This window comes from Camellia sinensis, chromosome 13 (assembly GCF_055761805.1).
Source record: "Camellia sinensis isolate YWXY chromosome 13, ASM5576180v1, whole genome shotgun sequence".
In the NCBI taxonomy this organism is placed as follows: domain Eukaryota; kingdom Viridiplantae; phylum Streptophyta; class Magnoliopsida; order Ericales; family Theaceae; genus Camellia; species Camellia sinensis.
In genome coordinates this window covers 59,437,106-59,454,374 of record NC_138973.1, presented here as the reverse complement: position 1 = coordinate 59,454,374, position 17,269 = coordinate 59,437,106, and the positions used below count along the sequence as shown (strand labels likewise).

Genomic DNA, 17,269 nt, shown 5'->3' with positions numbered 1-17,269 from the left:
GGCAACAAGGCGGAATACTGGACACGCCGAAGAAACCATCGCCATTCCTCCAGTAGCTGAAGTCGAGGTTGAGCTGGCGGATGAATTGGCACGTGATGACATTGAAATTTTGCTCGAACTTACACTAAAGGAATTGGCGACTGAACAGCGAGGGGAGAAATGATTGCTCCCCTCCTTGACTTGGCGGCACCGTTTATTATCCAGTTGAAAGTTAAAGGGTCACCACTCACAACTGGCGCCTCTGGATTGAAGGATCCGGCGGTGGCTTTAGAGCTAGCCGCGACCATAGACCTTCCTGTGGACAAGGCCGTATTCCGCGTCGAATCGGATGTGGTTTCCGTTGCTTTGGCCACCTAATCGACTATTTTGGTAAGTGTGCTCTATATCTTTTTAGTTTGATATTTCTCGTCATTTATGTATTATTGGTTTTGCATAGGCCACTGAGCGGATTACTGAGATCGAGTGTCGCCAACTTGATGCCTTGGAACTGATTAGTGCATCGAGGGCAGAGGTGGCGGCTGAACAGAGCAAAACGAAATTGGCCATAGCCGATCTGGCTATTGCCACCCAAAAGGATGATGCCAAAGCAAAAAGGCTAAGGAGGAATGTGTTAAGGCAGTTGCTGAAGAACAGAAAGAAAAACATGTATACCTGCTGCGCCGTGCTGCTGAGGAGCAGGCAAAAGTTGCAGACACTACGCTACAAACGACACAAGCGGACTTGGATAAGCTGAAAGCTGAACTCCAGTAGGCTCACTCGGCCGTTGAAGAAGTGAAATTAGCAGCTGCTAAGGCCTTTGACGCCGGAGAGCTGGCCGCTAAAGAATAGTACGCCGATGAAGCGCTGAAGTTCGAGAACAGAGGCTTCAAGCATGGTTAGATGAAAGCCTTGGCGGCGGCAAAAGTCATGCTTGACATGCCGATTCCGTACGAGCAAGAAGATGTGGAGCCCCAGGAATTAGACCCTAAGGACTTCTGAATCTTTTTTTTGTTTGTTTTTGTTTTATGCTGTAATGGGGCCATTTTCATATATAAAGTGAAACGGATGTAATGACTTCAGTTTATCAATGAAAATAGTTTATTTTTATTTTTTTCTTTCTGTTTCCATTTTGTAAGTCTAAAGTGCAACAGATGTAACGACCCGATTTATCCATGAAAACTTATTGTTGCACGATTCTTGAGTGCCACATTTGTTGCAAAATAAAAACGTCTTATTCGGCATGTCTCAGTCGTTTTAATAAGCACCATGCAACGGTCAAAGTGGGGTAGGATGTGTCTATTTGGCCGCATTTGCGTCCATAAGGTGTGTGGTGCCAAATAGATTCATATATCTGCCCTTGCCCCAGTTGACTACCTCTTGCGCCGAATAAGAGATCGGCTAATGGGCACACCATGGAGCGATCAAAGTGGGGCAGGATGGGTCTATTCAACGGCATTCGCGTCCAAAAGGTGTGATATCGAATAGATTCATGTATTTTCCCTTGCTCCAGTTGACTGCCTCCTACGCCGAACAAGAGATCGGCTGATGGCGTAGACACCCCATTTTTGACCGCCCTTAAGACTTAGGCACTTTATTCCAAATGCTCGATGATGAAAGTTACACTGTGCAATCTTTTGAATTCTTAGCGAAGAAATTTGGATTCAAGCTCTAATCCCAAACCTTGCACCCCATTTTGGCCAAACTATTTTAGACCTTAAAACCCTCTTTTCAAAATATTTTTCCAAATGCTTCTACGATGTCTGAGGCTCGCATTTCGTTTAAAAACATTGCACTTTTAGGTAAACCGAGTAAGGACGAAGTGGAAATGAATGGAAGAGAGGTGACCTCTTTAAAAAATCTTTTAAAACTTCTTATTTATAGGTTTGGAGTTGAAGAAAATATGAGGGGTTGGAAGAAAACCAGTTTAGGAAAGGTGAGCGTCAAACCGTTGAGAAAGAACTGAACAGCCTTCACAAACCAGGCCTATCTCTTTGCACACTTAGACTTTAGTTGTGAGGCCACCACCATTGGAAATTAGACTTCCGTGGCTTTACTTTGGACTCAAGAATCATCTAAAACCAAGTTTGGATGGTGGAGATGTGGCTGTTGGAAAGTTGGGCATCAATCTGGTTAAGATAAAACTGAGCAACCTTCACTAAAATAGGAATATCTCTCTGACCACTTATAATTTAGATATGAGGCTGCCACCATTGGAAAGTAGACTTCTGGGGATTCAATTTAGACTCAAGAATGACCTAAAATCGAGTCTGAATAAGAGAGATATGCCAGTTTGAAGTCGGACCTGAAGTGCAGTCATTGAGACCCGGCCGGGTCTACGTAGAACCGGCCGTGCTTCATCGAGGCCCAGCCCTGCTTTAGTGAAAATTTTTCTAGAGCTCTTTTTTGGGCCGGTCGTGCATTATTGAGGGCCGACCGTGGGTTTTGAGGGTCGGCCGAACCTCAATGGCGTCAAACAGACAGCTGGCGAGAATTAACAAATATCTTTGTTTGAAGATATTTTTGGACCATTTTGGCTCAAATTCTATAAATAGAACATCTTCCTTCAGATTTTAAGGTTAGAAAAAAAAACCTTCCAAGAGGTTTAGGCATTGATAGAACATCCATCTTCCTCTTTGCTTTCTTTAACCTTCAAACTTTTTTTTTTTAATTACACATACACAATACATACACCATTGGAGCTTGGTTCTTGAAGCTTTTTGCTAGAGTTTCAAACCATATTTCATAAACTTGAGGGTGCTTTGGAATCAAGTTTGTTTTAACCAAAGCTTTCTCTCTTCAAGAGGTATAAGTTTGTCACTTTTTTTCTTGCTTTCATTTCCATCTTTTTCTTGTATTTATACATTGTTTTGGATCCATTCAAAGTGCTGAAACTTGGGGTTAAAGGGTTACCAAAGGTAGAGAGGTTTAACAACCTTTCTTGCACCTTATCCTATAGTTCATACCCTTGTTTTCCCACTCTTTTCTTTGGTTTACATGCTGATTTTCAGAGTTTAAAAAGGCTGAAAAATGTGATTTAAAGGTTCCAAAAGTGGAGGGGTTAGCCACCCCTCCTTAGTCTTGTTTACTAGTTTTGTACCTCCTTGTTCTTCCCTATCTTTTGGTGCTCTTTTAACATGATTTTAGCCACTTTTTTTGGACTGTTTTGGGACTGTTCTTGGACTATTTTGGGGCTGAAACATATGATTTAAAATTACAAAGAGTGGAGGGGTTAGCCACCCCTCCTTAGGCTTTGTTTCATAGTTTTTTCTCTACTCTTTTTACTTCATTTCTCTTGCTTTTAGCTACTATTTTTCACCTATTAAGGGCTGTTTTAATTTATTTAAATAGCTTATGCTTTGATTACTTTTCTTGTTGTCTCATATGTCCTTGTACATAGCTTGTTGCATGTTGTTTTAGCTTTTCTTTCATTAATTTCCATGTTTAAGAACCTCATTTTAACAAGCAACCTATTATCCATTTCTTTCATTTGAGAGTTGTTTTAACCTGTTGATGGTTGTTCAAAACATGAGCTAGAGATCTATGCTTAATGGCTTAATCTCTACGAAGATTCATCGCCAACGACATAGTCTCTCTTTCATGTTGAGAATTGCTTCCCGTTTGACACGCTTCTCATTTAGTGGACGTAATCATCACCTTGGACCAAATGGACTAATGAATGGCAATGACTAAACAAATTGGTTTAAAATTGGATCAACGTACATAAAGAAAATGGTTGGAATTGCTTGAACTTGGCCGAACATTATGCCAAGTTCCTTGTGTCAAGAGTTGTCACATGCTAATCCATGGCATTTTGATGATTCTCGAAGCGTCATAACCTCCCTCTTTGAGTTTATTCCATGACAAGAGGGAGGGGTGGTCTCATTCCTTGTATTTTACTGATTTTTGTCCAAAATCACATCCAAGACCATCAAGCAATCAATTTGCTCATTGATGGCTTTGGAATCAATTTCAACCTCCTCTCGAGGCTTTCCCATGACAAAGAAGGAAAGAAGGACAAATAGAGCTTGAGAATGCTCTATCTGCACTAATTTCACCTCAGAACACAAAAATAGAGTTTTGTACCAAATTGATGCACGACCGGTCGTCTGTAGACTCGCCCGGCTATCAGTGATGCATGGCCGACCCTTGGTGTTCGGCCAGCAGTGCAATTTTGCAGAAACAGAGGCAGTGGCTGAACGTGAAATAGAGATGGCCTGGGCAGACATAGTAGCTTTCAGGCGCTGCGTATGCAACCTCCATCCATCTTCCATTATGCTCTTGCCAAATGCGATTAATTGTCTCATTAGTATTATTGTCATAGTTGTGAATAAATCTTATTTTAATTTATTGGTTCTAGCTAGTTGATTAATTCACGTGTTGTAATAATTAGTTAAGTAGTTGTAGCTAATTAATTTGTGTTGTAATATTTAAATTAGCTTAATTAGTTATAGCTAATTAGTTTACTTATTTAATTAGTTTAGATTAATTAAATTAGTTTGTGTTGTAATATTTAATTAGCTTAGTCTAGTTAAATTCTTAATTGATTAGCTTACATAGTTTAGCTATTTATTTCATTCAATTTTGTAATAATTAGCTTAGCTTAATTAGCCTTAATTAGCTAAGCTTAGTTATTCATTCGGACTCTCCTTCATGAGAACGTAATGTAATAATGTGTATGTCTTCCAACCCTACGTCTTTCTCCCTTTTATTTAACTCTTTTTGATGGTTAGATTAGGGACATGTTTCAATTAGCATACCGTATGCTTGCATCCATTCATCTTGTATTGCATGTACCCAAGCTCGGCGCATCATTCAAATTGCATTGTCATTTCAAATAAATCTTTGAATACATGTTTAAACGCGTGTTATTTAATTGATCCATATGTCATGCTTAGTAGCCGAGCCTATTAAATTATATATCGCATGTGTTACATTAGACATCTTGTATAGTTAGGAATCATGCATATTTTTCTAACTTTGTTATTTTATTTTAACTTGGAGTACTAGGTGAGTTTTAATGCCTTAGCATACTTGGATGAGTGTAAGTGATTGTCATGTCTAGCATGCTTATCATGAGGCTAAATACTTATTTGTTAAACTACTTGAATGCCTGTGGATGAAGGCTTGTTGCTTGAATTGGAACGATTCAACGAATGTACGTTTAAGCCCACTATGTCTAGTGGCAAATTCATAGTTTTAAGCCCACTTTGTTGAGTGGCAAATTCGCAAACTTTAAGCCCACTCGAGGTGGCAAAATCAAACCCTTTTTCATAAAACAAACATGAAATTGAGTTGTTCTAATTCTTGCAATTTTAGTCTATATTTGCTTGTGCGCATCACATAGTAATGCTAGCTTAAACAGCCGGAACAAGAGCATATAATGTTAATAAAAATCATATCATGATTAGTAGAGGTCAGAGGTCAATCTTTGATCGGGTGAGTAGGGGTGCTCAATTCACGACCTTCCCCTCTCGTACCTAAGTTACCAAGTTGAGGCTACTTTGGTGATGACGGACACGTGGCCTTTGGCACGAGTTATGGGTTTCCTAAATTTTTTCAAAATAAAATATTTAGGTGGCGACGCTATATCTAGAAAAGCAGTCTAATTTTGGCATTTTGATTCAAAATTGATTTTCCAAAAAGATTTGTTGGATTTAGACTCTTTGGTGTTTATCAATTTTACATTGCACTTGTGAGATTAGATTTAGAACCGTGGGAGTTCGAACTGTAGGGCTTTCTTCCGAGCTTCCGAGAGGAGGTGCCATGTACCAACCCCTGTCCGTAATTAGCCACTAATCCGTATTTAATGATGTTAATGTGAGGATTAAAATAAATTATGTGTTTATTCTGCACTTTGTATGATTTTGGCTTTCTTTCTGTTACTTATAGAAATATCTGTTTGGAATTCCACTTTAATATGTAAATCGAAAGCCTTATCGGCACCCGAAACCGAAATTGACTACACCGTTATGTTATTTGGAATTTTTAAAACCATATGGCAAGTTTTATTAAAAATTGATTCAGTCTGATTAATTAAGTCATGTTTGGTTTGCCTAATATTCTAATTAATGTATTTTAGCACCATAGCTATATATGTGAGCCTTAAGCTCATTTTTGAGCTTTTGCCCCTTAGTGCTAAAATCTGAGAATTCATTTTAGAGAGATAGAGAGTGCAATTCTAGAGAGAAAAATGAAGAGATTGAAGAAGAATTGAAGGTTTTGTGTTGAATTCACCAAGATTGTGCTAGAACAAGAGTAATTCAAGACTCTAGGTAAGGATTTAAGACTTAATTATGAGTTTTAACCATCAAGTAGATCATTTCAAGAAGAATTCGTGATTGTGTACAAGAATTGGACCAAAGATGTTGAATTTAGAGTTAATTCATGCATGCATATACATTTTCTTACAAATTGAGCATGATTTCCATGAAACCTCTCTTGCATGTTTGAAATTCATCTTCATTTCGGGAAATCATCGAGTTTCAAGTTGTTTTGTGGTGTTTGATCATGTTTTGAGAAGTTTGATATAAGAAAAATTCATGCATGTTGTGTTCATAAACATTCTTGAAGTTTAAGTTGAAATTGGGAACTTTTGGCAAACCCTTGGGCTATGATTTTATGAAATGATCCTAAATTCTTCATGTTTTACAAGTTTACTTTGTTATCTTAAGTTTTGGGGCCCAAAAGATGTGTTTTGAAGGTTGGAATTCGAGTTTTGAACTTGAAGGTGCAATCTGAAAATTCCAAAATTTGCATCTACGCTTGAGCGTGGGAGTTCACGCTCGAGCGACCAATTTGAGTGCGTGCACTCCGCTCGAGCGACCAAAAGTCCGCTCAAGCGTGAATTGCAAGCTCCCAGAAGTTTCATGTCTTTTACAGATCGCTCGAGCAAAGGAATGTACGCTTGAGCGACCATTCACATTTTGCATGTCCGCTCGAGCGAGGAAAGCTATGCTCGAGCGTGGACCTTATTTTCAGAAATTTTTCTAAGTGTTCCAAGGCATGTTTTGGCATCCTCATTGCATCTTAGGCATTCCTAAGCCTTAATTAAACCATGGTATTGAGGTTGTGGATAGAAATACACTAAGAAAAGAATGTACTAAGTTTCAAGACTACAAGTGTGTGTGTTTTAGGCAATGTGATAAGAAAGAATAAGAACCAATGTAATGAAAGCTAAGCCTTAATGGCCACTTGAATGTGTAATGATAAGACATGCTTGTGTTATGTATTTTGTGATTGTAGGTCAAGACTCGAGGATTGATTGACCATTGCTGGAACAACTGTGAGGAACGTTATTGTAAAGATACGTTCATATGAATTACGTTCCAAATGAAATATGATAAGTTCTGATTTCTGAAATGATATCTGTTTTCGTGAACAAATATTCCAAGTTTGAAATCTATTATGGCATCCATAGATAGTCCCAAGTCATGGGGGACGGCATGAAAATGCGGGTCCATGACATACAAGTAATTACGAGATCTCGTTAGCCACTTCATTGTGGTGATATGTGTTTAATCGGTATCCGGAACCGATTACTCTAGTCGGAAGACGTTTTGCGATGTGTTCTATGGGATGTACCATTATTATGTTCTGATATGGGAATGATTATGCTCTGGTCTGTTTTCTGCTTATGATATATTCGGATTTCGTTCACTAACCCCTTTACCTTAATGTTATTCATTGGGCTTTAGCTCATTGTGTGTATATATATGTATAGGTGATCATTCTAGAGCCCGAGCCTAAAGGCTTTTGTCTGGATCTGTGTTCTGTTGTCAACCAACCATTGTGCCTCACGTGGAGGTTCCCGAAGCGTCATGTGCTTAAGTTCTGTTGTTTCTGTATATATAAGACTCGGTTGTTCTGTTGGCTGTACTTAAGTTACTTTAATGTGTGTGGGTATAATGTATGAATGACTTTTGATTATGTATATAAAGTTTTTAAATATTCTGTTTCATATAAGTCAGCACAGCTCATTGGACAACTACATTTATATATTAGCTTCCGCTAGCCCCTTAATTTTGTTAATTTGTTTAGAGGCCTTCGGTAGTCCAAGGATTACTGGCCGGTTACGATGCTAAACCTATAGAGGCGGGTTTGGGTCGTGACACGCCACTACAACAAAAAACACATTTGATAGCATTCGATGAATGCTATCAAAAGTAAACAATAACATTCGTTGGAATGCTATATTTACCCGTGTTATTAAAAGTGTATCATTTTTGATAACATTTATCGAATGTTATTGTTGAATGCTATCGTAAATATATTATAACAATTTTTGAATGCTATGAAATGTTTGAAAGTTACTAAAAATACCAAAGGATAACAGTTTGTTAATGCTATGAAATTGCTTTTATAGCAATCTAGTAATGTTACAATTTACCATGTCATAACTAACTAAGAATGTTATAATAGAGCATCCCAATAAACTTTTTGATAACATTTTTTTAATGCTATAAATTCCTCATTATGATAGCAATTTTAAATGCTATCATATAATATTTATAAATATAATAAAAATCCATTCCAACACCAATATTGGAAACCTAAATCCTGTAAATGCAACAAACACATTTTCAACCATCACATACAAAACAATATCATCATTGAAAAATAACTCATCACCACAAATTTCAAGAAATAATAAAATTGTCATAACATTGTCTTAATAAAGTACCAAAACACAATCTCTCACTATGTTCAGAAAAATAAAAACAAAAACTTGAAGCCATAATGTCGGTATGTACAAGACATAATGACACATTCAAATTCCTTTTTCTGCACTCACAAACTTCCAAGTTGACTTCTATTGGTCCCATCTTCTTTCCAAAGCTAATAACTATAAAACAAAATCAACACGTCAAAGTAAGTATAATCAATTTAAAAATGAAGTCTATATCATTAAAAAAGAAAAAGAAAAATAAAAATATATCAATAAACAAATTATTTCTACCTAATGCTTATATCTCTACTCTCTTTCCCTTTCAAAAGCATGTAAGGAAATACATAGTGACATAGTGAATGCAAAGGAGAATTGCCATTAAGATTTTTTTGAAAAAAAATGAATGTTGTACCAGTACATGCAAGCTTTATGTTTGTGTGCGTGTGTATATATTTTATATTTAGTTTTTTGCAAAAAGCTCAATCATGTACTCACTTATTGCTATTTTGTGATAGAAACTGGAAAATTTCTTAAATATTCTAAAATAGTGGGGTGTCACAGATTCGTCCAAATTTTTTTAAGAGTTCGCAACATGGTGGCTTGTAATGGATATGATGATGTGATGAAATGTATTTGAAAATATTTATTTTATGTAGTTTTGTCAATTATTTGGTTCTCAAGGAATTACCCTATTTTCAATTAGACATAGATGTAACTGTTATGAACTTAAGGAGATGGTAAAAGTTTGAGCAACTTTTTGGTGAAGGCAACACAAGAGGGATTATTTTTCTTCCTTGATGATTGCTAGTCTTGAAATGTGGGAGTAGGAGGCACGAAACCTTGAATGCTATTCAAGTTAGATTGGATCTTATAATGGCAATATTAGTGTTTTCATGATGGGTAATATGTTGTTTCATTAGAAGTTTTTGTGGAGTTTTGTATTTGTTGTTATGTTGTTATCTTGTTAACTAATTCATACTTGTTGATTTGACTTCTTGACGCATTTGGGCTTTAGCTTACTCTTCTTTTTGTAATATCCTATCGCTTAAAAAAGTGTTATTTCTTTCGTAATATCGAGCATTCCTTACTCTTCTTTTTGTACTGTCTTACCTCTTAATAAAGCGTACTTTTATTGCATTATATCGATTCCGGTTTAGATTCGACTCGTCTATTCATAAATAAATAAAAAAATATTTCTTGATTCTCTACAAATACATTTCTCAAGGTGGGAAAAATAGAAATGAAAATAATAAGATGTAAATTGTTCATGAAGAGTAATTTTTTAATCTTTAAAAAATCACCAACCCGTAGAAGTGATCACTGCCCCATAACAACTTTGTCAGCTGGCCATGCAACTGTAGTACCCACAGCGTCTTCGATGTAAGTCATGTCAGCAGTAGGCCTCCATAAATATGCTTCAGCTTCTCTTGCAAGATCTACCCATACTCTCGTGGCATTAGATCCAATTGGAATGTGATGGACAAGTTGTTTCGGATCACTTGAAGACCAACGCCCTTTAGCAACTACTTCCCCCGACCCCATCCAATCCAGCAACTTGCATTTCTTGTTGTGGGTGTTAGTGTTCTGACTCTTTAGTAACAAGGCAATGACAAACAAAAGAAATTGTCACTTATATAGGGTTGTTAGCTCCCCCATTTCTCTCTATATATATACACTATGTTAATATGTAAACCCTCCAATTTGGTGGTTACTATTGAAACTTTCTTATGTTTTTCCTCTTGAATTCTTCAAATTTTTTTATCTAACAAATCAATCAGGAAAGCATTGTTGTATCACATATATTTTACTTAGTTTTGTCTCAAAAGCATCTGTTCTACTTTCAAAGTTACAATTATTCCCTGTATATGTCATTGCATTTGTGTTTTTCTTTAACCCATTACTAGTAGTGTTAGATGGATACTTAAGTGGTAATCTAAATTTGATCTCTAAATATAAATATACTAATAGAAAGGAAATGTATGTGTGCGTGCATGTCTGCACACTACTTTCATGTAAAATGGAATGTAAATAATATTTTTTACCGAGGGAGAAACTATAGGTCTTGTTGGTCCTTCCTCGTTTGCTTGATTCTGACACCAAAAAATAAAAGACAATAATGTAATTATGTTAAAAAGTTAGAAACCTATATAAGTAAATTTAATAAATGCATAAAACTACTTGCCTCATTTTTCATTAGACGACTAACTAAGCTCTCCAAATGTGCCACCCGTTCTTTCAATTGACTAGCTTCTTCTTTTCCTGAGTTTTATAACTATCCCTTTGCGAGAGTACACATAATTTAGTAAGGGTAACTCCTTTACCAAGCCCTCTTATTCACCCACGATTCTTACGACCAAGAATTTTTGAAAGAGCATCTTCTTTTAGTTTAAGAACAGATGATACTGGATCATCAAGTTCAACTTGTTTCAATTTATCTTTAAAAAATATTGTTATTATTATTATTATTATTATGTCTTAGTAGATAAGGATGACAATATGAGTATCAAGATATATATATATATATATAAATTATTGAATAGAGAAATATTCTTACAATAGTTTCAGCAACAGTTGTGTTTATGGGTTCACCACTCTTTTTGGTATGTGCCTGAATCCAGACAAGAACTCAAGATAAAGATGAGGAGGTTGCACCTTTGTTTTTCTTGGTGGGAAAAAAAAATTCATACTATAGAAAAAATACAAACAGAACTAAATAAAATTTATAATGAAATTTGATGTTACCATGTCCTCAGTCAACCGTGCATATCCCTTGCGACTGCATGTATGTGGGAGTTGTTTCCTTCTATTTTTTTTGAATTTCTCACTTTTAGCCTAAAGCAATTAATCAACTTCAATATTTTTTTTTGGGTCAACAAAAATGTTCTATTTTATTGAAATTAATACAACATTATAATAAAATAGACAATCATGTTTAATGGAATAGCAGCATGCTCCCTAACAAAGATCAAACAACAATGATGATTAGTGATCCCCTTGGAACAAAACAAAACAAAAACTACTTGAAACAGAGCACCCAAAAAGATGATACGTTGAAATTGAATAACAACTTTAGCCTTACATGTACAAAAACACAGATCCTTAGTTACTGGGGTCTCCCCAAAATGGAAGCACCCAAACAATAAAATGAAAAATCAAAACCCATAATGGAATTTTATTGAAATGTTCTATTTTATTGAAATTAATACAACATTATAATAAAATAGACAATCATGTTTAATGGAATAGCAGCATGCTTCCTAACAAAGATCAAACAACAATGATGATTAGTGATCCCCTTGCAACAAAACAGAACAAAAACTACTTGAAACAGAGCACCCAAAAGGATGATACGTTGAAATTGAATAACAACTTTAGCCTTACATGTACAAAAACACAGATCCTTAGTTATTGGGGTCTCCCCAAAATAGGAAGCACCCAAACAATAAAATGAAAAATCAAAACCCGTAATGGAATTTTCTAATAGTCTGATGCATAATTAGAACAACTATAATATTTGTTTTTCAAATTTTGCCCATTTACCAAAGTGGTACTTTGTTAACTTTTTCATCTATGCAAGTGTCTACATTCTGATTATGCACTAGTATAGGAGTTCCATAATAGTATTGATAAGAATAGAATTTGCCTTTATAAAATAGTATTGATAACCATAGAATTTGTCTTTATCAGATGTTGACAACTGCAGAAGTTTCTTACCTTAAACTTTTCACTTGTCTTTTCCTTCAAGAAATCCTTCCACTCATGAATTGATTTGATGTTATCAGGTCGTAGTTTAAGTCTTTCTTCTTCGTTTGATGTTTTCCTTATTTTGGTAATTAATCTTGATTTGGAGGCCCTCCAAAGATCATCCATTGACATAAATATATGATCTTTCTGCCACTCTTCATCTACCTTAAATCTTACTTGCAAGTTGTATTAGCATGAATGTTATGATTATTTTATGTTTAAAGCAAAGATATTTAAGTTTGGTATACTACACCTAAATAGATTTCCATAAGACTTCTCCCATCCCCCAAAGGAAGTTTCCTCAAATCAGGAAGTGTTATAGGTACGATCTCTCGAACAAGAGCTCCTAAGAAGGAGTATAATTTGACCGATCCATCACCAATTGGTTGACCCAACTCATTGTACGCTATTTCAATTCAACTTCCGCTATCCACTGCAATTGTTTTCAATTTGGTTGGGCCCCTTTTTCGTTTAAGATTTTGTGAACTTTCTGTAGAAACTGCAGCGGTTTCTAGGGAATCTTGAGGCAAGAAGTTGGATGGTCCTTCAAGAAAGACTTCATTTGATGTATGCCTCGGACGTAACCTCTCCTTACAACTAGCAACCATTGTAGCCAACCTATTCAACAAAATAATAACATAGCATCAAATTCCAAACTTAGTTAGAGAAATGAATTGAAATAAAGGAAGTATCTTGAAACAAGAATTCAGTTATATACCTTATAAATACATAAAGGCTACAAAAGTGATAGAAATGACCAAGCAAAAAAAAACCCATATATATACCATCATTTTTCAAAAAGCTTCAAATAAAAACTTGTAAAGCGTAATATTATACATTCATCATAAGTTAAAACTCTTTATCTTGTTTCAAACCACCATAAATAATTCTGAAACAAATTTAGAATGTACTAGTGCTTGAAAAAGAAATTTCAAAATAACATTATAAACTCAAAAAACTCTAGATAAAAACTATAATCTTTTCAAGAGTAGCACACAAATCACACCAATATGCCCTCACAATCTTCTCTCGCAAAACTGCCTTCGTCATTATCATCATTAATGTTCAAATCAAGTGACGAAACGTGTTGTGGCCTAGAAGACATATCTGCATTCTCATCATACATTTCCAACTCATAAGAACCTCTCGGCGGTGCCTTTAGTAAAACGTACCAATTAGATGAATCAGCTTCTCTCAAATAAAATACTTGTTTTGCCTGTGAGGCCAATATAAAAGGCTCCATCTCATATTGGTTCTCACCATGGGGTAGATTAACAAGTGTAAAACCGTCTTCAAATCTAACACAATGTCCAATATTTGCCCAATCGCAATTGAATATTGGAAGTTGAAATGTATGGTAATCTAATAAAATTATATCTCTGATCACATCATAATATGCAATGGCATCAACAACTTGGGAAGTGTCCTTTGCACTTGCTCTGCACATGGTCGTAGCTTCAATGGAGACGCCACTATTTTGAGTTGACTTCTCTGCTTCCTTTGTGTGGAATCGCTGCCCATTAATTATATATCCATTATAGGACATTGCATGCTTTCTAGGACCATATGCAAGCCACTTTAGTTTGTCCAACTCGTTAGTTGATGCGGTATGAAACTAAATTTGTTAAAAAATAAAGGAATAAATTCATGTGTTATGTTATCATATTCTTCTAGACAAACTAATTTGAAATAACATGTAACCTTTTCCTTTAACCATGCTGCGAAATTGTCAGTATGTTGCTTCAAAAGTAAGCTTTTATTTTTTTGAAGACCAAGGCTCCTGTTTGATTGCTTTAAGTCCTCTAAATGCATCCTGATTGAAACCAAAATGGATAAGTGGTTTATAAGTGATATTAGGTACCAAGTAAATTATGCATTGGAAATTATATCATACTTACTCCAAATAAGGTTCCACTATGGTTGTATTAAACAACACGCAATGACGTGCAGTTTCTAACAATTCATCATTCAATGTGATTGATGTTCCACCTGAAATTGGACGACTTTCAAGAATCACATCATTATCAAAATCTTGATTGCGGCCTACTTGATAATCTACTTCAATAGTTGTCTTCATATTTTTATTGCAAAATAACATGCACTCATCTGCAAGATAGCATTCTGCGATGCAGCCTTCAGGTCGTGCAGGATTCCTAACATATCCTTTGAGTATCTTCATATATCTTAAGAAAAATGAACATCATATTAAAATCATACTTCTTGACACATGTCATATTTAATAATCATAAAATAGGTGTTCACTTTTCAAAGGGATACGTCCAACAGTATTGGACTGGTCCACATAATCGTGCTTCTCGTCCTATGTGAATCGTTAAATGAATCATGATGTCAAAGAATGAAGGTGGAAAGAACCTTTCAAACATGCATAAGGTTTCAATGACTTCTTCTTCAAGGGCAGCTATTTGTTCTCTATCAAGGACTCGTTGACATATTCTATTGAAGAATGAACTCAACCGAAGTATGGCATTTCTTGGTCCCTTTGGCATTAATCCTTTCAAAGCTATAGGCAACAATTGTTGCATCAGAACATGACAATAGTGGGATTTGAGGCCTATAATCATACATTTCTCCATCGATATACAATTCCGAATATTTGAGCTACAACCATCGGGTAACTTTAGGTCAAATAACCTCTTGCAAAATATTTTCTTTTTTGTCCTTGATAGTGTATGTGCAGCTGCAGGGAGGTATGTTCTAGTTCCATGGTCTTTTGGATGCAAGTTGTGTCATATTCCCATTTCTTGTAAATCCTTACGAGCATTAAGACCATCCTTTGATTTTCCATTGATATCCAACAAGGTGCCAATGATGTTCTCACAAACATTTTTCTCTATATGCATTACATCTAAATTATGACGTAATGTAAGTTCTTGAGAAATCATTATAAAAACGCTTATCAAATTGCTACTATCAAAAACTCAAAAAAAGTAAAAAATAAAAAATGAAATAAGATATATCAAAATAGTTAATAACAATTACCTTCCAATAAGGTAATTCAAAAAAAAATTGATCGTTTTTTCCACGTTTGAATAGGTTCATTATCTCGCTTTCGTTTCTTCTTTCCACTTTTTCCGTAATCATTCTTCATGTCTTTAATAGAAGCCCAAATGTTGTTGCCAGTCATGATTTTAGGATTTCTTCTATTTTCTTTCTTACCATCAAACCAAGTTTTTTTTCTTTCGAAAAGGGTAAGATGGCGGAAGGAAGCACGTGTGGCCCATGTATGCCAACTTCCTACTAAATGTTAGCCATTGTGGATATGTATTGTTGCCACACATAGGACATGCTATTCTACCCTTTGTAGTACACCCAGAGATATTTCCATATGCTGGAAAGTCATTTATTGTCCATAATAAAATTGTCCTCAAATTAAAAACTGTTTTTGTGAAAGCATCATAAATATTCACCCCATTATTCCACAACTCTTGCAAGTCTTCTATAAACGGTTGTAAATATACATCAATGTCATTACCTGGTTTCTTTTTTCCTAGAATCAATAATGTCAACATAACATTTTCTCTTTTCATACATAACCATGGTGGGAAGTTATATGCAACTAGCATCACGGGCCAACAACTGTACGCAGAACTCAAATTACGAAATGGATTGAAACCATCAGCTGCTAGACCTAGTCTAAGATTGTGAGGATCTGATGAAAAAAGTGGCCACTTATTATTAACCAAGTCCCATGAGCAAGAATCAACTGGGTATCGCATCTTGCTATCTTCACTTTTATGAGCGAAATGCCACCTTAAATCTTTAGCCATTTGTGATGACCTAAACATCCTTCTAAACCTTGGGATTACAGGAAAATATCTTAGCACTTTAGCAGGAACACCTTTTTTAATTTTATTGGTGCGTTGATCAACCTTCCATCGTGAAAAACCACATTTTGGACAACTCTCCATTTCAACATTCTCTTTTCTAAACAAACAACAATCATTCACACAAGCATGGATCTTCTCATATCCTAAATCAAATGCTTTGACAAACTTTTTCACAGAGTATACAGACTTCAGCATAACGTTTCCTGTTAGTAACATATCATGTAATATCTCCAGAAGTTTATTAAAATTGTTATCAGACCATTTATTTACAGCTTTGAGCTTGTAAAGAGCTACAATTGCTGACAATTTTGTATATTTTTCACAACCTAAATATAATGGGGTTTTTGCATCTTCCAGTGATTTGAAAAATTCCTCATCCCTACTTTCGTCAACAAATTTTTCATAATTGTCATCTCACGCACATGCAGCTTTAAATAAAATGTATGAGCCTAACATTTCCATATTAGGTTTATCACTCACATTTGGTTGTTCTCCATGATGAAACCAATTTGTATAAGTTTCATCCATTCCCTTTATGACCAAATGCTTATACACAACCTCAATACAATGGTGACTTAAGTTTCGACAATCTTTACAAGGACATATAATCTTCTTTGGATACTCTGCATTCCTTTTAGCCATGTCCACAAAATTCCATGTTTTTTTCATGTATTCATCTGTAGTTCTATTTTACCATTCAAAGTCCAAATTTATCAAGACATTTGAGAATGAATATTTTAAGCACAATAGGTTCCAAATATAATTTTCATTACCTATTAAGATGCAGCCAATCTTTCTCCATCATTAATCATGAAGTAACTCTTTTCCTAATATGGCCAAGTAATACATATAGTTGCTTAGATCAGAAATGTGGAAAAATTTCACACAAATAGAAGTGCATCTAAATAGTGAAAATAGGGATTTCTTAATAAACTATGGTACATAAATATACAGGTCTTCGAACATGACCTTTATGAATTTTAGTCTTAGGCAATGCTATACCAAGGCTATATTAAGGTTGAGCCATTTTGTG

General features: G+C 35.3%; 1 protein-coding gene across 1 annotated transcript; it reads right to left on the bottom strand.

Moving 5' to 3' along the window:
- Nucleotides 1-15,567: 15,567 nt before the first annotated feature.
- LOC145805422 (uncharacterized) lies at nt 15,568-16,878 on the bottom strand. The gene is made up of 2 exons (XM_082900555.1): nt 16,691-16,878; nt 15,568-16,615 (listed from the first exon to the last, which is right to left on the bottom strand). The coding sequence occupies exons 1-2, from the start codon at nt 16,876-16,878 to the stop codon at nt 15,568-15,570; spliced, it is 1,236 nt and encodes a 411-aa protein (XP_082756681.1).
- Nucleotides 16,879-17,269: the final 391 nt, after the last annotated feature.

Bases quoted from the DNA above. Each gene is read 5' to 3' on its own strand.
- LOC145805422 (XM_082900555.1), bottom strand. From the start codon at position 16,878: ATGGCTAAAAGGAATGCAGAGTATCCAAAGAAGATTATATGTCCTTGT. The intron at 16,616-16,690 runs GTTAGGCTCATA...TGACGAAAGTAG, and splicing joins GATAAACCTAATATGGAAAT to GGATGAGGAATTTTTCAAAT.